The 23,558-nt window shown below is 36.4% G+C and overlaps 1 protein-coding gene across 8 annotated transcripts in view; it reads left to right on the forward strand.

Annotated features, from left to right (window-relative positions):
• DOP1A (DOP1 leucine zipper like protein A) overlaps positions 1-23,558 on the forward strand; it is a 113,473-nt gene that overhangs the window by 65,256 nt on the left and 24,659 nt on the right. For all 8 annotated transcript variants that reach the window (XR_004676627.1, XR_004676628.1, XM_034991090.1 and 5 more), the window contains exons 8-19: positions 317-426; positions 1,600-1,708; positions 2,824-2,944; positions 4,418-4,537; positions 6,571-6,685; positions 7,412-7,645; positions 12,300-12,927; positions 13,582-13,856; positions 15,084-15,236; positions 17,091-17,191; positions 18,778-19,037; positions 20,679-22,668. Coding sequence is in view for 6 of the 8 variants with exons in the window: in XM_034991090.1 (XP_034846981.1) it covers positions 317-426; positions 1,600-1,708; positions 2,824-2,944; positions 4,418-4,537; positions 6,571-6,685; positions 7,412-7,645; positions 12,300-12,927; positions 13,582-13,856; positions 15,084-15,236; positions 17,091-17,191; positions 18,778-19,037; positions 20,679-22,668 (4,216 nt within the window). In the remaining 2 variants the exon portion in view is untranslated. The remainder of the gene's footprint in view (positions 1-316; positions 427-1,599; positions 1,709-2,823; positions 2,945-4,417; positions 4,538-6,570; positions 6,686-7,411; positions 7,646-12,299; positions 12,928-13,581; positions 13,857-15,083; positions 15,237-17,090; positions 17,192-18,777; positions 19,038-20,678; positions 22,669-23,558) is intronic.

The following is a 23,558-nucleotide window of genomic DNA, read 5'->3' on the forward strand; positions in this document are numbered from 1 at the left end:
ATAACTCCTTACTGCCCAGAGTGAAAAGATACAATATAACTTATCTTGGGTTTTCTGAATCCTCAGTTATTTCACTCTTAGTAAGATTGAAAAAAAATACAGGATAATGCTGGAAGAATACTATGATATTCACTTAAGTATTGAACTGGTTTCCCTTTATTAAACTATCTAAAATGATCTCTCTTGCTGACATTGATTGGGCTACTAATTGGTAAGTGTTTGGTGCTGTTTTTGAGATATTTGCTGTTTTGGTATTTAGTGAACAACAGTTAGGAGAATTCCATTTTAATTTATTTTGCTATTTGCTTCCATGGAGGTTTTGATAACAACGGTGCTATGATAGGACCCAGAAGCACAAGGCACAGTAATCCTGAAGAACATGCCACTTACTATTTCACTACCTTTTCAAAAGAATTGTTGGTCCAGGTAACGAATGCTTTCACTTTATTTTTTGGTTACTCCCTGATCAGTGCAGTTACTCAACAAAGTGTTAGACAAGGTCATGCCTTAATTGAATTAGTTCATCGTTGAAGGGTGGAGACAAGGCTCACAAATATCCTAAGAATGACTGTAACAAGCAAATGATTACAATAAAACGAGTAAGGAATCTTAAGATAGACTCACTTCTTTATAAGTCCAGAGATCTTTCTTAACTTTGTTCTCATGACTTTATGAAAACGTAGTTTCATCTTCTCACCTATCTGCCCTATGAATTGGAGCTCTTCCAAAAATGAGCTAGGACCTGTGTTATTTCCTCTGAAGCCTCATGGAAATTTTGGTTGCAAGAGGAATCTAAATGTGGTAAAACTACTATTGTAATGGAAAGGTTAAAATGAGCCATAGTTTTATTTTATATTATTTTTACTTTAATTATGAGATATTCAAGATAACTCAGTAACAGAAAATACATGGTATCTGAAGCATTTTTAAATGAGTGAGGTTATAAGAATACAGTTTTGAAAATCGGAGGGGTAGACGAACCATGAGAGACGATGGACTCTGAAAAACAGGGTTCTAGAGGGGAGGGGGGTGGGAGGATGGGTTAGCCTGGTGGTGGGTATTGAGGAGGGCACATTCTGCATGGAGCACTGGGTGTTATGCACAAACAATGAATCATGGAACACTTCATCTAAAACTAATGATGTAATGTATGGGGATTAACATAAGAATAAAAAAAAAACATTAAAAAAAAAAAAGAATACAGTTTTGAGTTACCAGTGGGAAGACAATTGAATAGTAACAGACGCTGTCACAGTACTGTGCCATACTTTGGGGCCTGTTGATGACATTAAATAGAAACATTTTTATCTTTCAGGCAAAAAGTCAAAGTAACTCATGACTTTATGTTTCTAGATTTTCTTTAACTTTTCCACTTTTTTTCTAGAGAAAATGTAAGCACTCTTTTTTTCCCCTCAAAATGGATGAATATAACTTTTTTTTCCCCTTAGCAGGGGAAAAAAGCTAACTTCAGTGAAAGAACTTCAGAAAAGCAATAGATGTAAATCTCCATTACATATGGTCGTATTTAAATTTTTTCTTAAGAAAAAAGTCTTTGCATCTGTTTATTTAAATGACTAATATACTTTTTCTTTTTTAAAGGCAATGGTGGGGATCTTACAAGTGAATGGATTTGGAGAAGAGAGCACTTTAATGCAGGATCTAAAACCTTTTCGTATTTTAATCAGTTTACTTGACAAACCTGAGCTAGGTAATATATACTGTCCTAGGGCATAAGATCACGTGTGGTTGTTTTGTACTGTTTCATAATAAAAATAAGACAAAATCATTATGTAGAGAAATTGCTGTATTTCGAGGTGGTCTTCAAATACAGGTTCTCAACAATTTCTTACTAAAATTTACTCTAGAACATTAAGAAGGTACAGATGTATACATCCAAGCCATATGTTCTCATATTTTTACCTTGTGATATATATAATGGAGGAGTCGTTTTAAAGATACTATCTAAGCTCTTCTTAGTCCTGATTAAGTTATTGAAGCATTTATGATCTATTATGACGTCCTCTCCCTCAGCTTGATTCCCCACATCCCCCTTGTTTTCTGTGTTTTCCCTATCTTCATTGTATATTTCTCAGATATTAGCTCTATTGGAAAGTTAGTTATGGCACCTGAGACAGAAATTAAGAAAAACCAAAAATATTAGAAACAATAAAATGAAATAATAAAGTATGTAATTTTATTAAATTACATGCAGATGTTTTAGCAAATGTGCGTGTCTTCTCACCAACTCAAAATAAAAATGAAAAATTTTAAATATAAAAATAATTTGAGTTGTTCAGTGGCTTTGAGAATTTATTTTAGCTATTGTGTGATAATAGATGAAGCTCAGAACATTTTTTTAAGGAGATTAGCATCTGTTGTAGCAAAATTTGCCTTGTGCATTTTTATATCATTTAAAATAACATTAGTAATAATGTAAGTATTGAATACTCATTATATTCTGGGAACTATGCTCCCCACCTTACAAATATTTTTTTCCCAACCCTGTAACGGCCCTGTAAGTTTGGTATTACCCTCATTCTAGGTGAGGAAACCAAAGCTCAGAGAAGTTAAATAACTTTTCCAAGTATATTGTTATTTTAACTGCCAAAACATACTTCCTTGATTTTGTCATTTTTATTATGTCAACCTATTTTTAAATAAACATTTGTTCAGATCAAAATGTGAAGTTTAGTATAGCTTCCAGAAAAAATTATTTTTTCAAAATAGTTGTTTTAAAGCATCCTATGATCAGGCCAACTTGTAAATAATCCTGAAGTGTCAATGCTAATTAATTATTGCCTTTAATATGTATATTAATTTTAGGACCTGTAATTCTGGAAGATGTCCTAATTGAAGTATTTAGAACATTATATTCTCAGTGCAAAGCAGAATTGGATCTTCAAATGGAACCACCCTTCAGCAAGGATCATGCTCAGTTAAGCAGGTGGATTACCAAAAACCTAAGCATGATATAAAGATGTCCTCATGGAATTTATGTTCTGAATGAGTAAATCTGATTTTAAATATTACTGTATTCTGGCAGTATGAACTCTCATAATGAACTGCACTGATCTTTCAAATAGGCATTTACAGCTTAAGCATTATATAGTAGAACCACCACATTCCAGGTTGGTTCTCAATCTATCTGGTTAGAATACTAAATTTTAGCAATTAATGTGAAGATATAGATTCCAGGGAATTTATTCACACTTTCCAAACTCAGAAGAGATTAACTGCCACATGTCAGTTAGGGATGGAAGTTGTACCTTGCTTGGTACTAGGCCTGGATGTTTGCATGGAGTTGTGCCTCTTGCTTACTTGACACACTCAGGAGACCAAATCGTAGTTCAGAAAAAGATTTAACGTGGCGCTAAATGAATCAAAGGACACCAGGAGTTCTTTCAACAAGTTTTTTTTCAAGTTATGGTTATTTCTTCTTTCATATATATATAAATACATATTTTTTTAATCCCTGGGAAAAGTCATGTAATATTAGCATATCCTTTTCTCTAGTCAGTGATAGATTCATGTTGACAAGGTCTTACTTTTTCATTTCTTCTCTACTTTCAGCAGCCTGTTTTCCAGTCTCATCTGTCATTATGACAAAGGTTTCAAGACTTTAGTTTCTTTTACATAATTTGCATTCCATTTGTGTTTCCTTAGTGGGCTTTGGAGATAACCTGGGCTTTCCTAAAACACAGTTTTACATTATTAAAACATTTTAAGACAGCTTTTGATTTCTGATAAATATTCCTGTAATTTTTGTTTGAGAAGTTAATATTGACTACCCTGGTACTTGATTTCATTTTGTACTCTGCCTGATAATCTGTATTGCCCCATAGAGTATTCAGTTAGTCTTTTGTGCTGTAATATGCTAGCTGTATTGACAGTACCTCACTATATAAAAACAACTGTTTTAATTGTTAGGAAGGTTGGCAGGAGATGGTAGGTAGGTGGGTGCTTAATAGTCCAGATGTTCCCCACTTGAAATAAATTATTTTTCCCTGATGGAATTTCAGTAATCATGGAAATTTACAGTATTATTTTGTTGTTTTTCAGCTAAGAATAGTAATTTCCAAGGGAAACAAAAGAATGTAATGCCAAATTAACAGGCACTCAAAAGTTCAAAAATAACTTGCTCTTCTTTTGCTGGAAGCACAGATATTTTTTCTTATACGCTAATTTCTGATCTTGATCATACATTTGAGTATGAAAACCTGAATTTGGAGAAGTAACTACACATAAAGTAATAGAATGTCAGTATATAAAAATTATTTGTTGCGATTTTCTCACTAGCAAGTGTTCTAGCAGCTACCTAGGAATATGAACTGCCCTAACAACATTGCACTCAAATTTAATTCTGAAAAAAATAGATGTTAATATTTTTTCAGTTTTTGTTTCTCTTTTCCTTTTTTAGTAAATTAAGGGAAAATAAGAAAACAGCAGAGCTGATTAAAACTGCCAACCTTCTCTTTAATTCCTTTGAGCCTTATTATATGTGGGATTACGTTGCACGTTGGTTTGAAGAATGTTGTAGGTATGTTACACTATTTCATTTGTCTTAATTTAATAGCATCCAAAGTCAGTTTTTTTAAGTTGAGTCTAATGAAAAGAATGTTCTTATATATATGTATATAATATATATATAAAAGAAGATATATATATATATTCTACTGACAACTATTGTTTAATAAATATAATCTGGCTCTGTCATGTCACTCTAGAACATAGAATCATTGGTCATATAATCTTAGAATTGAAAAGGAATTTAGAAAACAAGTTATTTAGTTACCAGCATAGATGAAAGATTTCCCTCTCCAGTCTCTAGTAATCTGGTTTTTCTTCGTTGTAGAGAAAATACCAAATTTTGGGGCTGCTGCCTCAGCACACTTTACCAAAATGATTCCCACTTTTAATAACAAATTCCTTGGTCATTCTTGTGTTTCTAAAATCCTAGAACCAACCCATATTGTCACTGGTGAGTAATAAGTGCCCTCTACCTCTTAGGACATAAAGTTTAAAAACTCTGAAAACCCAAGAATACTGGTGAACCTGAGTGGAATCTCTGGATTCTAGACCAAATCCTCTCAGAACCAGATTAACCTCTCAAGCCTTGGGAGCATGTAGTCAAAAAGTAAGCATGTGCGATCTTGGAATTAGAAGTCTTTTAAAAATACAAAACAGTATAACACCCAGTGCTGGGTGTTATACGCAAACATGAATCATGGAACACTACATCAAAAACTAATGATGTAATGTATGGTGATTAACATAACATAATAAAATAGAAAAAAATAAATACAAAACAATAATCCCTACAATGGTTTAGAAAGTTGTTTGCTTACTCATTCAATAGATAATGAGCACCTAGGAATATAGACAGTCCCAGTCTTCAGAGACCTTATAATGGGAACAAGTAAAACATGCACATGCTTATTCCTCGTATTAAATTAAAAGTTACAGATACCTTGGGGCACCTGGATGGCTCAGTCGGTTAAGCATCTGCCTTTTGCTCAGATCATGATCCCAGGGTCCTGGGATTGCGCTCCCAGGTTGGGTCAGGCTCCTAGCTCAGCGGGGAGTCTGCTTCTCCCTCTTCCTCTGTTCCTCCCCTCTGCTGTGTTCTCTTTCTCTCTTAAATAAATAAATTTTTTAAAAAAGTTATAGATACCTTAATAAATTAAAATGTGGTAGGAATATTGAGGAAATTATGAATGTTTTTTTGCCACCTAGCCCTGGCCTGGGTTTCCGCCTTCATAGTGGAAACTGTACTATCCCCTGAACATAACAGTGCCTGAGCCTTCACTCCTGCTGCTGAGCCTTCACTTGTGCTCTTTCTTCTAAAACATTCTTCCCCCAGCCCCTCTGGGAGGTCCTATGGAGAAGTGACCCACCTTTCAGTAGCCTTCCATGACTCCCTCAAATCTCCCATCAGAATCAACTCCTACACTGCCACATTGGTATATTTATTTGTCTATATGCTTATATTTTTGCTGGTTAGGGACTCTATCATATCCTTTTTGTGTCTTCAGAATGTAGGGCAACGTATATGGTCTTATAGGACTTATAGTACTTGGGACTTTAAATCTTACAGGATTTAAAGTGAATGTTTGTTGGAGGAATGATCAGAAGAGGCTTCCTGGAGGAGATAATGTTTGGTCTCAAACCATAAAGGATGGGTGCATTCTGGATTTGAGAGAATGAGGTTGAGGGAGGACAGCAAATCAGGAGGACAAGTTGTTATTAAAAAAAGGCCCTGAGGTTATAAATCAAGCAGCAAATAATCCATGTTAACTAAGAGATGATATGTATAGTGGGAGCAAGTCCAAAAAAGTGAGATCCACCCAGAACACTTGGAAGTGCAGGATGGGCGCTTCAGGAAGTTTAAACCTAGGAATCTTGCTTTGGAAATTTTCCACTTGGAGTTAAGTGTCCTGGGGGAAAGGGAATGTTCACAGGAACATCATTGTGTGTGTCCCAGTGTTGACTGTCATTAAAAAGAAAATTATGTATGTATGATATGAATATGCTTATCACTTATACTTGATAAAGTGAATTTTGTCCTTTTAGGAGGACATTGCACGCCAGACTTCAGATTGGGCCTGGAGATAGTAGTGAGTCATCTGAGTTACAGCTGACAAATTTCTGCTTACTGGTGGATTTTTTGTTGGACATAGTTTCTTTGGTAAGACCACCTTGGTAAAAAAAAAAAAAAAGTATTGAGGCAGTGTAATAACAATAGTTCAAATATTGCATGTTGGACATAGACCACATCTTTAAATAAATTTCATCTTTAAAGTTGATTTTTTTTCCCTTTTGGCATAACTTTTTTTTTCATAAATTTTTCCAAGTGTTCTGTCCTCTGACATATATATAATACATATATAAGTCTTATATAATACATGGAATATACTTCATAGCTGCATGTTACTGAAATTTTAAATGTTTAGTGTATAGTGGTCTAATGTTGCATTTATACTCACTAATAATTCTTTCTATTAAATGAAGACTGTTGGAAATGTTTTCTCCTTTTCTCTCCTCAATTCTTTGCTTTCTCATTTTGAAGCCTACTAGAAGTATGAGGGTGCTGTGTCAGGTATGACATTCAGCCTGTCTTTTGTCTTTAACTGATTGTGTTCACTTTTTTATATTATAATTTCTGTAATATAGCAGATGAAACTGGGATTATTTTATATTATATACCTTGAAGTACTTAAATTGAGAATTTGGGAATAGAAATTTTTTGTCAGTAATAAAATGACCATACAATATTAATTAAGAGCATGATGCATATAAAATATTGCAGATCAATAAAATTATTTTTGTTATATACATTAAAAATAAATGAAATAATAGAATTTTGGGGTTATACATTATATAAACTTTTGTCATTTTCACTTTCCATCTTCAGGAGACTTACATTGAAATCCAGACAGAACACTTGCCCCAGTTGCTGCTCAGGATGATTTCTGCCCTGACAAGCCATCTCCAAACATTGCACTTGTCTGAACTCACAGATTCACTCAGGCTCTGCTCAAAGATCCTTAGCAAGGTTCAACCTCCACTCTTATCTGCCAACACTGGAGGTGTGTTGCAGTTTCCAAGTGGGCAGAGCAACTCAGTCAAAGAATGGGAAGACAAAAAGGTAAGGTTTGCTATTATTTTTGGCATTAGAACAATTGTATTTCTTCAAAGCAGAATAGTTTATATGTAGTCATTTAAATATTAGTGAATTTTTTTCTAGATTCGAGTGTTGTGGCAGTAGACCATCCTATAGGCTTTTGGCAATTTAACTGTCTATATCAGCCCTCCACTAGAAATACAATGCAAGCAGCATATGTAATTTTTAACTTTCTGGTAGCCACATTAAAAAATAGAAACAGGGCGCCTGGGTGGCTCAGTTGGTTAAGCGACTGCCTTCAGCTCAGGTCATGATCCCACGGTCCTGGGATCAAGTCCCACATCGAGCTCCCTGCTCTGCGGGGAGCCTGCTTCTCCCTCTCCCACTCCCCCTGCTTGTGTTCCCTCTCTCACTGTGTCTCTCTCTGTCAAATAAATAAATAAAATCTGTAAAAAAAAAATAGAAACAGGTGAAAATAATTTTTTTTTTTTAAGATTTTATTTATTTATTTGACAGAGAGAGAATGAGAGAGAGCACATGAGAGGGGGGAGGGCCAGAGGGAGAAGCAGACTCCCTGCCGAGCAGGGAGCCCGATGTGGGACTCGATCCAGGGACTCCAGGATCATGACCTGAGCCGAAGGCAGTTGCTTAACCAACTGAGCCACCCAGGCGCCCCAGGTGAAAATAATTTTAATTATATTTTATTTAGCCCAGTATAGCTAATAAATTATCATTTCAACATATACTCAATATAAAATTGATAATATTTTTAAAATGAGCTATTTCACATTCATTTTTGTACTAAGTCTTCAAAACACACTGAAATGTATTTTACACTGAAATGTAAAATTTTTATCGGAAATACTTGATCTGTATTTAATTTTATAAAGTGTACATTTGAAAAATTAGATTCACATATCCAAGTTCTAAACATATTTAAAAGTTTTATCATAACTAAATTAAGTATTACTTTGTGAATTTTAAATTAAATGAAAAAATTTAGTTCTTTGTCAGATCAGGCATATTTGAACAGCTCAGTAGTCACATGTGGTTAGTAGCTACCATATAGGACAACAGGTTTATAATCTAAACTTTACTCATCCTTTTCATATATACACTAAATTTTTGGTGTGCTCTTCTCAAAATCTAGAGTCTTTTTGCTCTATTCAGTCTTCCAGATTCTTAATGCTAGCTTTATGACGCTGAACAGAATTATGATAATTTTAATGGCTGGCCATAGTATCTTACTTAAAACACCTGTGATGCACCTCTGGAAAAAAACATGTATATAATTCCGTTGAACTTAGGCACAGTGGCTCTATTTTAAAATAAAGATTTAAAATTTTCTGGCATTTAGGGTTCATTACCTTAATTCTGGGTTTGGGCTTGTATAGTTGCCCTTACTTTTTTTTCAGTTGCTTTTTTGTTTCCAGCCAGGCAAAATATTTTATCAGGATAGTCTAATACAACCTTTCCCATCAAATATTAATCCTAAAACTCTTTTATTGGACCTTTTAAATATATTGCTCTTCGTATATGAAATGAACGTCACTGACCCACAATCAATTTAAATATATCCCAGGATTATCCTACATAAATTAAAATCAGTCTCTTATTTTCCTTCCTACCTGCTTACTATTTATATGTGATATATATACTGATTCTGTTGTAGGAGAATTCATTTTGTATTGCTGTTTCCTTAATTTATGCCTCTAGGACCTTCTTAGAAATAAGACTAAAATAGGTTTTAACTGCTCTGTTTTTTGTTGTTGTTTTTTGAATGAGATTAATTCCAGTAGGGGGAGAACCTCAGCATTCTCCCAATAGCATATTCAAATATGTGAATAATTACCACGTAGAAAACATCTGGAGGCACTTATTGATGGTTACAGGGTAAGGTAAATGGGAACATCCATTCATATTAAATGAAGGACAATATAATATACTTTTTTAACATAATGGTGCATTAACCTGAGAGTATGCTTTTCCCTCTCTTTGGTTTGTTTCTGTATTCTCAGGCCATATGTTTTTTGTTTTTTTTTTACCGCAGCACAATGGTATTGTCTTCACTGAAATGTCTAAAATTTATTGTATTTGAAAGCTAAGAGTATTTTCCTTATTCCTTTTTTTAAAAGTATAAGTAAAGGAATGATTCTTTAAAAAAAGTTGTGGCTCTAATTTTGTCTCCATGCGCACTTAGTACATTGTTATAAAATTAATGTATTAGGTATCTATACCCAAATGTCCAAAACATGTCATTTCTTTCTCTTTTCAGAAAGACATTCTATTATAAAATAATCTGAAACATAGTTATATAATATAGACCATACAAATGTATACAAGTGTAATTGAATTTATAGCTTGAATTCTATTAATGTAGAGTCCATTGTTTTATGATCCTTATATGAAAAAAGATTAATACAGAAATAACTTTACCATAATAAGCTAATAACAGTTTTACCATTTAAGTGAGACTTCTTTTCAAAAAGGTATTAAAATACAAAGTTTTAGGTGGTTGTTAACCTTTCAAAGTAGAAATGTCGACAGTTCAATTCTGATAGATGCCTCTAAACTCTGGCATTATAATATGAAAAGTTCTTATACTGTTACAGTGATAGGTTACGGTAAAAATATGAAATTTAGAATCACCTAAGCTAAGCTCTTCTAATAACTACTAACCTTATTTGCTATGTAACGTTGGGCAAGTTTTGTTTTTAACTTCCCTGAGCCCTCAGTGTGCTTACCTTTGAAACAGTGAAAACAGCCTCTCTTTATCCAGTACCCACTCTGTGTATTCAGTGGTGAAGTAGGCACAGTCCCTGCCTTCCTGACCCGTTTTTGCTAGTTGGAAGGCCTACATTAAACAAATAATTGCACATTTAATTATAGTTGTGATAAACACATGAAGGAAAACATAGAGTGGTAGGAATATGGAAAATGCGGTGATCTGACCTAGATTGTGGATGTAAGGAAGGCTTTCTTAAGGAAGGATTGTTTGAGTGAAGCCCTAGAGAAATGGGAGTGGGATGAGGTAGAAAGAAGAGAGCACCTGAGAAAGGAAGAAGCATTCCGAAAGGCTCTTCTGGCAGAAAGGAATGCTATGCACACAGTGGGGGAGAGATGCAGTCTTGAGATAGGCAGGGGCCAGGTCATACAGAGCCTTTTCACTATACCAGGGCTTTTATTCTTTATTTTAGAAGCAGTGGGAAGGCACTGAAAGGTTAAAAGGCAAGTGACATAACATGATTTGTGTAATAGATAAATTACTTTGCAGTGTGCAGCATGGATCTCAGAAACAGTGTGGATGTGGGGAGACCTGCAGTAGTGCAGGTGAGAGATGGTAACAAGCTAACAAGATGGGGGCCTGAAGACAGAAATAAATGGATTAGCCTTACATTTAAGAGAAAACAATCAGTAACCCTAGTAGCGGATTGGTAAGGGTAATGAGTGATCACTAACATTTATTGAGTGCTTACTAACTGGCAGGCATTAGGCCATGCACTTTAGATATACTGTCTTACTTAATCCTCACAGCAACTGTAAAATGTAGGAACTAGTGTTATCTCAGTTATATTTATCAGGAGACTGAGGTTTAGAGAGGTTAAATAACTTGCCAAGCTAGTAAGTGGCAGAACCTTAGCCAACTCATGGCCAGTACCCTTCAATGCTGTTCTGAAGTGGATGTAGGGGAAGTGGGAAGGAAAGGTGGAGAAGATCCCAAGAATCACCCTTAGGTTTCTGTCTTCTGAATGGTGGTGTCCTTCACTGAAGCAAGGAACACTGGGCAAGGCCCAGCTTTGTAGCCGCAGAACATTTTTTGTATCTTCAATAATCTTCACTAAGATCACTTTTTAGTTACTAAAAAGTACTCATATTCAAATTCAACTTATGCTCTGGCACAGTCCCCAAGCAATTCATGATATGGACAACTTTTGTTTCCTTAAACTAAGCCAGAAAATATGCTTGGCGGTTGTACTCCTCCTGTCTTTGTAGGAAGGGGATGGTTAATGCATTCCAGCTCTACTCAGCAGCTGGTCCATCTTTCCTTGATATTTTAATTGTCTTCCTATCTTCTCTTTCAGATTACAAACTATTCCTTTTATTCCTAGTACCTAATACAGTGTCTGGCACATAATGTGCGTTCAATAACCATTGAAAGAATGTAAGATTAATGGCACATATTTTAAATGGTACTTTACACATTTCATACAGAAATTTCACATTCGTGGGTTCTGAACAGATGACCTATTAGAATTTATTTGTTTTTTAAAATTTCTCATTCTTTGCGTTGTTTAGACATTAGGAAAGTGATTTCATCAAGTAGACTGAATAAATTGTCAGTCATTTGAAAACAAGGATATGGATCCTAGAGATTTGTGCATACACATATTTTGCCCTCAAGAACCCAGCCTTAAGCTGTGCATGTAGTGAATAATAAATATTTAGCAAATGAGTTTATATTAATATATTCATTAGACCCATACCAGTATTTCCTATTGATTATCATAGACATATGAATCAGTGGTAGAAACTATTCTAAGATTCCAGCGGACATGTAGATTAAGTTTTAAATCATCTAATCCAAACTGACTTCTCTCAAAACATGGCCATTTCTAATTTTTATTTTCTAATATACACACTTAACCACTTAGCCTGTGCTCTTTTTAATGTCTATCAGGTATCATCAGTTTCTCTTGAAAATCCTACTGAAGTGTTTGAAGATGGAGAAAATCCACCAAGTAGTCGATCATCAGAGAGTGGATTCACTGAGTTTATACAGTATCAAGCAGACCGAAGTGATGACATTGACAGAGACCTGAATGAGGGACAGGGGACGGCTGCCATCCCCATCGGTAGCACATCCTCCGAGACAGAAACGGCCTCCACCGTGGGATCTGAAGAAACCATCATCCAGCCCCCTTCCATAGTCACTCAGGGGACAGCACCCCGAAGTGGGAAGACAGCCCAAAAAACTGCAATGCAGTGCTGCTTGGAGTATGTCCAGCAGTTTCTCACCAGACTTATCAACCTCTACATCATTCAGGGTAACACTTTTTCTCAGGCTTTGGCTACAGAGCATCCAGGGGATCTCAGTCGAGAGCGAGAGCAAGGAGAGACTCCAAAATGGGACAGAGATTCGCACGGGGATGTAAAAGAGAGAAACATAAGTAAACAAAAAACTTCAAAAGAATACCTTTCTGCCTTCCTTTCTGCCTGTCAGCTCTTCCTGGAGTGCTCCAGTTTCCCAGTTTACATTGCTGAGGGGAACCATACCTCAGACTTACATTCTGAAAAATCGGAGACTGGTAAGGTCATCTTGGTTTTATTTAAATATTTTTTATGGCACGCCTTCTTTTTTTAAGGAGCACTCAGATATTAAAACTGGGACTTTTTTTTAGCCAGTTCATTTTTTAAAGTGTTACTTTGTAGATTTTTTTGATGAAATACTATCGTCATGGGGAGATATATAGTGATATATTAGAAAATGTTGTGATTTTGATGTCTTTCACAGATTGCTTACAAATGAATAGAAGCTAAGAAGGACATTAACTCCTTTCTCTAGAGAAAAGTAATGTAACATTTAGATCCATTGGTTTCCTTTATTAAGACTAGTATCATATATGTTTACCATTATTTAATTTTTATATATGCACACGCATAGTGCAGTGAGTGCTATGAGTGCTACGTCATGTGTGTCGATTAATGTACTATTTTTCAGGACAGGGAAATAGATTTATGACTTGGCATAAAAAAACTACATACTAAAAAAGTTTATGAAATTCTTGTTGCTGCTTTATTTTCTTAAAGCTCCAGTCTAGGTGAGAAACCATGGTTTTACTAACGAATCAAGGCCTAAAGGTAGAGGAGGTGCTTTGTTTTTTGAAATTAACCTGGAAGTTGGAATCTGCATGAAAGGTTTATCGTAATGAACCCTGTTGGCTTCCGTCTTTTTATTTCAGACTGGGAGCACGTGCAGCCTCCGCTGTGGCTCCAGACTCTAATGAATGCTTGTAGCCAAGCAAGTGATTTCAGTGTGCAGAGTGTTGCTATTTCTTTGGTCATGGACCTGGTGGGACTGACTCAGTCTGTGGCCATGGTCACCGGGGAGAACATCAACAGCGTGGAGCCTGCCCAACCATTAAGTCCAAACCAGGGAAGAGTAGCAGTGGTTATTAGACCTCCCCTCACTCCAGGCAACCTGAGATACATCGCTGAGAAGACTGAATTTTTCAAGGTAAATTCTAGGAAGTACATACATGACTAAGATGGTACTTGACCTCGTTTGCTTAGCAGAGATTTTAAAGATGATAATCAGGCTTCATTGAATACCTCTTCGTATTATACTGTATAGAAAAAGATACATACCAGCTTAATCTGTACTGCTTTGCCAATCTTGTCCCCAGTTTTGTGAGAGGGAAGAAGATAAGGATGAGAGGAGATGAGGATGAGGTTAGGGAAGGCAAGCATTAGGGCTCTAAAGTCACAGAGGAAATAATTACAGCTAAAAAAGAGGTAAGATCATTTACACAGTAAAACTTATTTCCCCATGATGTGGTTATGACACTTTTGATTTTCATAGAGTACAGTCTCAGCTCTCCAAAATTCCCAGGAAAAATTTTTCTAACTCTGTATTGTCTGTTCATCATCTGTGGTGTATGATGCCATTCAGAAAAAAAATGCAGTTTTTTTATTTTGATCACAACAGTTAAGATGATATCCTCTACATAGAACATCAAGTATATTGGATTATATTACATCTTAAGTAGGTAGATTCTTTATATATAAAAAAAATTTTTCTTTATTTTATCTCATTTCAAGTCATTGTGCCCCACGGGATCGTTTCTCCTGCTAGATTAGAGTTGGTTTCTGTAACAGTATTATAGTGGTAAACCCTAAAAATGGTTACATTTTTTATTAATGCTATCATAGATCATCAAGTGCTGTGTTAACACATGTAACTCTGAAATACATACAACCTATTTTGTGTGTGTTAAATGATTTGGATATTTGGACTATGAATTAGATTTCATTTTGTAACATATAACCATAAATATTAAATTATATTCAATGTGGGGTTTGTATCCTCTTAAGGATAATGTATTCTAGCAACACTTTACTAAATGTCACTAAAATAGTGAAATGGGGTCTTCTCTGGGCCCTGTAGAAAGTGCTTCCATGTTTGATGTTTAAAACAATACCATTAGGGAGGGACCTTAAAAAAAAATGAAAATAATCAGTCAATCATTAAAGGTCTATCGTAAGAGTTTCTAATTGCCTGTATGACCAAAAAGTGAGCACATGGAAAGCTACACTTGTAAATTTCATCCTAGTGGCATAATGGATATTGAAGACCTTCAAAGTCTGGCCTTCAGAGGCTTGTTGTACCTAACAGGAAATGCTTGTTAAAGAAGGTTTAATTTATGGTTTCATAACACTGTCACTTTTACATCTTTTTCTATAGCATGTAGCTTTAACATTGTGGGATCAGCTGGGAGATAGGACACCTCAGCACCACCAGAAAAGTGTGGAACTGTTTTATCAATTACATAACTTGGTTCCTTCTTCTAGCATCTGTGAGGATGTTATAAGTCAGCAGCTAACCCACAAAGATAAGGTAAATTTTTTTTTTATCTTGTCCCACCCCCACCCACCCCACTCCCATTATACCAAAAGATAAAGAAACTAGGAAAATTATTGTGGCTAGTATCTGATTAGAGATTATATAAATTCTTTCAGAGTGATCTTCATGTCTTTAAAACAAATTTGTTCTGTCCTTTTTGGAAGAAAGTTCTTTGCAAAAGCACCAGTAATATGAAAAATCAAGTAATCCACAATCAGATACTGGGTTTATTTCTTGGTTCAGGACACAAATTGTGGGCAGCGATGATTAAAAAGTTGTTGCTGGTCCAAGTTCTTGGATCATTTAAAGAGGAAGCAGTGGCCTTGGTTATGGAAGTATGGATGGATACATTAACAAATGCATGTGAAATGAAGTGATACGTGTATCAAGTTACATTTATAAGGCACAGAATGCTAATAGAGATATTATTTGCATTATAATAAATATCCAAAATAAGCATTTTGTATCCTAATGTATACGAAGTAATCCATAAGTCAGTAAGAGTAAAAGTGATAGAGTTCTGGGTGCTCCTGAGAAGAAGCTGAAATTGTCATTTTGGTTGACCTCTTCAGGCAGTTCAGTGAAGAGTGTGGTCTTCTCATGCCTGCTCTGGAACATCAATCCAAGATTTTATCAAACAGCTTTTAGAGGTGCATCACCCTAATTTTTTAAGAACTCTAAATGCTAGTGGGTTTCAATGGGCCCCCCAAAAAGGCATTGTGTAGAGTAAATGAAGCTTTTGGCAAGGAGGGAAGTGGCAAATGAAGGAGTAAAGGAGAGGAATAAAAAGTTTATTCTATTAAAATTCTATTTCTACTTTAGCACATTCTTTGAAAATTGTTTAGGAATAAAATGTTTAATAAAGCCTTGCGTTTAATTTCATTTGTTTACATTAAGTGTAAATCTAGGATAAATTATGTACCTGTTTACTTGTGTAGCATTTTATTTTTAAAGAAATCGTAACTTCTGAATAAATGTATTATACAATACTATTTTTTTTTTTTTTACATGCTTGTATTGGTTGATGTACAAACACAGCCTTCATAGGAAAAGCATTTATTAGGCCTAAGGAAAAAAAGAAAGCACTCCTAACTGATCACAAGCAATTTAGACAGTTTCAGTCCCTGATTTTGGGAGGCCTTTACTTGAAGGATTCCACAGATGCTAGAGGAAGACTATAAAAATCTTGATAACTTCACATTTCCTACCTGATTTATATTAATTTATGTTCATTATCACCAAAAGCTGCTCTTTCTGAAAAATGTATTTTTCCATGGTTCTTTCCATTACTACCATAACACTTAATGTTTTCAAGATAATCTCAAAGTGATGTAATGTTTTTCCTACAGAAATAATTTTGTAGGTGTTTACATTTTTGAATCTAATAAACCATCTTTATAAGTAATGACAGATTCATTTGAGATTAATATATAATTTCTGGGAGCAAAAGTAAATTGTATAGTGTAATAAAATAAATTTTGACTACTAAGTATTTATATTAAAATAAGAGAGAAAGTGCTTCCTATACTGAAGACATAATAACATGTGCATTACTAGTTCTTTCCATCCTCTGTTATACAGTAATGTAGAAATCTGGTTACCTAGTCTAAACTAAATTCTAATGATTTATGAGGTAGCATGAGATGATCCTTCAGGTTTAATATTTCTGCATGTATTTAAGTCTTTTTTACATTTCTACTTTCATAAAAACAGTTTATTGTGTTGTGTGTTAAGTACTATGAACATTGAGCCTAATACTGCCTCTTAAATTGCTACTTCGATTTACTAAAATCCTTTAATATCTTCAAGGGAGAATAAAATAATTTAATCTCCCATATTCCTCCTCAGAAAATAAGGATGGAAGCACATGCAAAGTTTGCAGTTCTTTGGCATCTCACAAGGGATCTCCATATAAATAAGTCGTCATCTTTTGCACGTTCTTTTGACAGGTTGGTTGCATTTGATATTTGGATTTACAGTCAGATATCACAGTGTCTCTTTTCTTGAATCCTCTGGCTAGTTTGGCAGGGGTAGAAAATAAGAATTTACAGATTTTATAAAGAGAACTTATAAATTATTTTTTTTAATCGAAGCTATATTAAAATGCATGGCATTGAAGCACCCAGAGCCCCATTCTTTCACTAGATGACGATTCATCAAGACCCTACTGTGTGCCAGACACCATTCTAGGTGTCGGGGATACAGCAATGAATACAGCATTTTGAGTCTCTCTTCATAGTGAAGTTTCATTAAAACAGTAGATTATGTAACTGTTTCTCCAACAGTTATTTTCAATCTTCTGCCTGAAATGGACCTAATAGATCTATAGCTAAAATACTGACAGACCACTTCACGTGGATTCAGAGAACCTGTAGCTGCCTGAGAGTGGTTTTGCTACTTGTCTAGACCACTTAAGATGACTCATCCCCCAAATATGAGATTTGCATTAACTTCCAAGGAGATGCTGTTACGTGGTGGTTCAGATATTGGCACAGGATAATAGCAGTTTCACCAGCAGCTCTCCTAGAGGAAGCCACAGATCTGACTATGCTTATAGCCCCAGCTCAGGACCAGATGTGTGCTTTACTGGACATTACTTTTTCAACAGCATCACCATTTTGAAACCATCTGCTGTTGAACTAGTACAATGGACTAGGCCCTTGGCCTACGTACTTTACATACAATTATCTCTCATTTGATGCTTGCCTTTGCTCATCATACAAACAAGGCACTGAAGGACCAGAGAAATTAAGTGGCTTACCCAAAACCACATATGAGGTCGGGTGGATAACCCACATTTGAATCTTGGGTTTTCTGATTCCAAACCACACCTCCATACCTTTCACAGGTCTTTCCTTGAATTAAGCTCATAGGTTTGACTCCTAAAGAGATTGGGTGCAGAAGAACACGGGAGCAGTGCTGACTTGCAGGGAGTTCAATATTTGGTGACTTGAAAAGGAATATGTTGTTAAAACAAGACTAAGGTTTTGTTTTTTTTTTCTATTTTATAAAAGTAATGTATGCTTGTGAAATTTAAAAAAAAAAAAGCAAGTATATAAGAAAAGGGGAAAGACGATTTTCTCCTTTCTCATATCTGCTGAGACTGTAAGGATTAAGATTATTAAAATACTGTGGTCAACAGTTATCCTGAAGTATGACTACTTTTTTTTTTTTTTTTTAAGATTTTATTTATTTTTTTGACAGAGAGAGACACAGCGAGAGCAGGAACACAAGCAGGGGGAGTGGGAGAGGGAGAAGCAGGCCTCCCGCAGAGCAGGGAGCCCGACGCGGGACTCGATCCCAGGGTCCTGGGATCGAGCCCCGCTCAGAGGGGAGTGTCTTTCTCCCTCTCCCTCTGCTGTTCCCCCTGCTTGTGCTCTCTCTCTCTCTCAAATAAATAAAATCTTTAAAAAAAAAAAAAGTTAATTCAAAATAATAACACTTATAATAATATTGATTTAAGAAAAACTAGAGTGTTACAATTCAAGTAGGTGTTTTGTTCTTTTTTTTTTTTAATTATCGGTGTTTATTGTAGGTCGCTGTTCATCATGTTAGATAGCCTTAACAGCCTCGATGGTTCTACCAGCTCAGTGGGACAAGCCTGGCTGAACCAAGTGCTACAAAGACATGATATTGCAAGAGTTTTGGAACCATTGCTATTGCTCCTGCTTCATCCTAAAACTCAGAGGGTTTCGGTGCAGCGTGTACAAGCAGAACGCTATTGGAATAAGGCTCCCTATTATCCTGGAGAAGAGAGTGACAAGCATTTCATGCAGAATTTTGCCTGCAGCAGTGGTGAATATCACATGGAAGTAGAACAGCTTTATTTAGAATTAAGTTATGAAAATAAAGTGAGAGGTGAATACGGCGGTGATTGGCAACAGTGAGGTGTTCTGCATGGGGTTCCCCCGCCCCACCGCATGCCATGGCGGTGCTCATGTGGGACGTGTCAGAATGTCCTTCATCAGTGAGCACCTTAGAGGACTTGGATCTCTCTTATCAGTTGACTCTTTCAAGGGAGGAGTCAACACAGGTCTGGGCAAAGACAGTCTTCCAATTTTGATGAAAATGCCTTTAGAGTGTAATTAGCAATTTTGGTCCTGCAAGGCTGTGGAGCTACTTCACTGGGAATGTGTAATAAGTTTGTAGTGCACATTTAGCTTTCATAAGTCATTTTCTTCCTCAGTGAAATGGGGATCGTAGCACCCACCTTTCCAGGCTTCACTGTGAACATCAGATGTCGTCCTGTTTGTGACATGTTTATTGCAGACTGGCATATCCTAAGTGTTTGTTAAATATTCACTATTATTTCTTGAAGTCCACACTTTACAAACTGTCGAGTGATGCCATCTGTAATACAGTGATAATGGCCCCATAGATTAGATTAGTTTATTACACTTCAGAGACAAAAGATGCTTACATATCTCATTTGTATCTTCACAAATAACCCTGAGCAGGGAGCTGCTGCTGAGCGGGCTGTGGCTTTCTCACAGTCCCATGGCTGCTGAGTGATGAAGCTGCGACCGAGCCGGTGTGCTCCTACTTCATCTTTAGTGTGTCTCTACAGAGCCTTCTTTCCTTTCTCTGCCTTCCTTTCCACCACTTCCCCTGAGTGTTCTCAGAGCATGCCCTACCCTGCTTATCGCCCCAACTTTGTGTTAGCATTTTACCCGCTGCAGTTCCTGCCTGTCTGCTGAATTCTCACCTTGTCTTGAGATCAGTCTCCTTACCTGTAGGGTCACCATGCTTTCCCTGAGTTTCATAACATTTGCTTGGTACTATTCATATGGAACTAAGCCTTCTCCTCTTTCTAAAAAGAATGCCCGTCAGCCTGGTATGCCCCTCAAAAAGTATAGAAATGGATGAATGTGTTTGTGATCCCCTACTGAGTTCAAACTCTATAGAGAGCAATGATGTCTTTTCCTTCTCTCACCGCCATTGTCTCCAGGTTCAGGGCCTTACTCATATTAGATAATTCATAAATGTTGAATTTTATTGAAATCAAGGAACTACATATATGTATATATATATATACCTACTCCCAAACTACCTGAATTCTTAGAAATAGCATAGCTAAAGGGAAGTATCACACAGGGAGGAAAAGAACTAAAATTTTGAACTGCGGTAAAAAAGATACCTTATTTGGGGATAAGGGCAAATTTTTACATGGTATCTGTTTTAAATGTGTTGTTCTGTTCAATTCAGTTGAATTAATAGGCTTTCTCTTGTTGAATTGTCTTTACTAAATTCTAGTTAATAGTCATCTACATAATTTTCTAACTTAAAGGGTCTAAAATAGTAATAAATTAAAATATAATTTTAGGAAAGTATAAGTTGGTGATGAAGCTAATGATTAAAAATCTTGAATTCGGTCTACCATTTCAATTATTTTAATATGTCTTCTATTTTTCCTTTGCTATTTTCCTCATATGCCAGTAAGCCAAGTACAACTCATTGCATCTAAAGGGAATGGTGAAAAGCCGCTTACCATGGATGAAATAGAGAATTTTAGTCTCACTGTTAATCCATTGAGCGACAGACTTTCCCTTCTAAGTACCAGCAGTGAGACAATTCCAATGGTTGTATCTGATTTTGATCTTCCAGACCAACAGATAGAAGTACTTCAGAGTTCTGACTCTGGATGTTCACAGTCCTCTGCTGGGGACAATTTGAGTTACGAAGTCGATCCTGAAAATGTGAATGTCCAAGAAGATTCCCAAATGCCAAATGCGAGCTCCCCGGATGATGACGTTCAGCAAGTAGTGTTTGACCTGATATGTAAAGTTGTAAGTGGCCTCGAAGCAGAATCTGCATCACTTACATCTCAGTTAGAAATTGAAGCTATGCCCCCAAAGCACAGGGACGTAGGCCCAGGCGAAGAGACACTCCAAACTGACGATCAGTCCGCTCCACAGAGCCAGAGTGCTGTGCTGAGTAACGACAGTTCCCACTTTCTGTCTGTGTCTGCAGAGGGAGGCCATGAGTGTGTGGCAAATGGAATCTCCAGAAATAGTTCCTCACCTTGTATTTCAGGAACCACACAGACTCTGCAGGACTCTAATGTTGCTTCCGTAGAAACCAAATCTAGACAGAGGAGTCACAGTAGCATTCAGTTCAGCTTCAAAGAAAAATTATCAGAAAAAGTCTCCGAGAAAGAAACCATTGTTAAGGAGTCTGGTAAACAACCAGGAGCAAAACCTAAAGTAAAACTTGCCAGAAAAAAGGATGATGACAAGAAAAAAACTTCAAATGAAAAACTCAAACAAACCAGTGTGTTCTTCAGCGATGGCCTGGATTTAGAGAACTGGTACAGCTGTGGAGAGGGAGAAATTTCTGAAATTGAGAGTGATATGGGTTCTCCCGGATCACGGAAATCTCCCAATTTCAACATCCATCCGCTTTATCAGCATGTGCTTCTGTATCTCCAGTTGTATGATTCATCAAGGACTCTCTATGCTTTTTCTGCCATCAAAGCCATCTTAAAAACTAATCCTATTACTTTTGTAAATGCCATTTCAACCACTAGTGTAAATAATGCATATACCCCTCAGTTGTCTCTGCTTCAGAATCTCTTGGCCAGACACCGAATTTCTGTTATGGGCAAAGACTTTTACAGTCACATTCCAGTGGACTCAAATCATAACTTCCGGAGTTCTATGTACATAGAAATCCTTATTTCCCTCTGCTTGTATTACATGCGTAGCCACTACCCAACTCACGTCAAGGTCACTGCACAGGACTTAATAGGCAATCGAAACATGCAGATGCTGAGCATCGAAATTTTGACGCTTCTCTTTACTGAGCTGGCAAAAGTAATAGAAAGCTCAGCAAAGGGTTTCCCGAGTTTTATCTCTGATATGTTATCTAAGTGCAAAGTTCAGAAGGTGATTCTTCACTGCTTGCTGTCCTCTATCTTCAGCGCACAGAAATGGCATGGCGAGAAGGTGACAGGCAAGAACGTGGTCGCCGTCGAAGAGGGTTTCTCAGAAGACAGCCTTATCAATTTCTCGGAGGATGAATTTGACAGTGGCAGCACACTCCAGTCACAACTTCTTAAAGTGCTTCAGAGGCTCATTGTTCTAGAACACCGGGTAATGACTATCCCCGAAGAGAGCGAAACGGGTTTTGATTTTGTCGTCTCGGACCTGGAACACATCAATCCCCACCAGCCCATGACTTCTCTTCAGTATCTGCACGCTCAGCCAATCACGTGTCAAGGCATGTTCCTTTGTGCAGTGATACGAGCTTTGCACCAACACTGTGCTTGTAAGATGCACCCGCAGTGGATTGCTTTAATCACGTCTACTCTGCCTTACATGGGAAAAGTGCTACAGAGGGTGGTTGTTTCTGTGACGCTGCAGCTTTGCCGAAATTTAGATAATCTAATCCAGCAGTACAAATACGAAACAGGATTATCCGATAGTAGGTAAGGTTGATTTTTAACTTTATCGTTGACATCTTTCACATCATGACACAGAATTGTCCACAAAGTCACTTACCGTTTGAGTAAATAAATTAGTGGTTATCAGTAGGTTACAGAAAGTATGTTATTTTCACAAAGAACAAAATTCAGCTTGAGAAAGAGTATCGATAAAAGAATGCAAGAATGGCGGAGAGGAGTATTTAAACAGACCTTTTTTTATTCTAAGGGTTGTAATTAATTTTGATGTTCTTGACTGAGCTGGCGAAAGTAATGCAAAGCCCAGCAAAGGGTTTCCCTAGTTTTATCTGATAAGTTATCTAAGTGGAAATTAATGTCACACTAAAATTAATTTTAAGGGGCGCCTGAGTGGCTCAGTGGGTTAAGCATCTGCCTTCGGTTCAGGTCATGATCCCAGGGTCCTGGGATCAAGCCTCTCATCGGGCTCCTTGCTCAGCGGGGAGTCTGCTTCTCCCTCTCCCTCTGCCTGCCACTCCCCTGCCTGTGCTCTCTCTCTCAAACAAATTTTTTAAGAAATTAATTTTAAATTAAAAATAATTGTTTTCCCATCTGATTTTATTTCTTGTTTCCGATTTTCATGTTTAGTGGTGAATTCCATCTGTATCCCCATATTCAGTTAGTCCGTCAGAAATTAGCCAGATGTTTAATAGATTAGTGTCTGGTTTATCTCCTGTATAACCTTCGCTACTACGTGTAAAGTATGAGAGAACTGCCTGTATCATTTAATATTGATATGCCTGCTTTTACATAGTTACTAGAAATTTACTGGCTATATTTATTTTGTATTGAGTTCTTTAGCCAAAAAGAACTCTAGTACAACTCACTTATTTTAGAGATTAGGATATAAAAGCTTCTAATATATGCTCTTAGTCATT

This window comes from Mirounga leonina, unplaced genomic scaffold (genome assembly GCF_011800145.1).
Source record: "Mirounga leonina isolate KUSES-001 unplaced genomic scaffold, KU_Mleo_1.0 Mir_53, whole genome shotgun sequence".
Lineage (NCBI taxonomy): Eukaryota > Metazoa > Chordata > Mammalia > Carnivora > Phocidae > Mirounga > Mirounga leonina.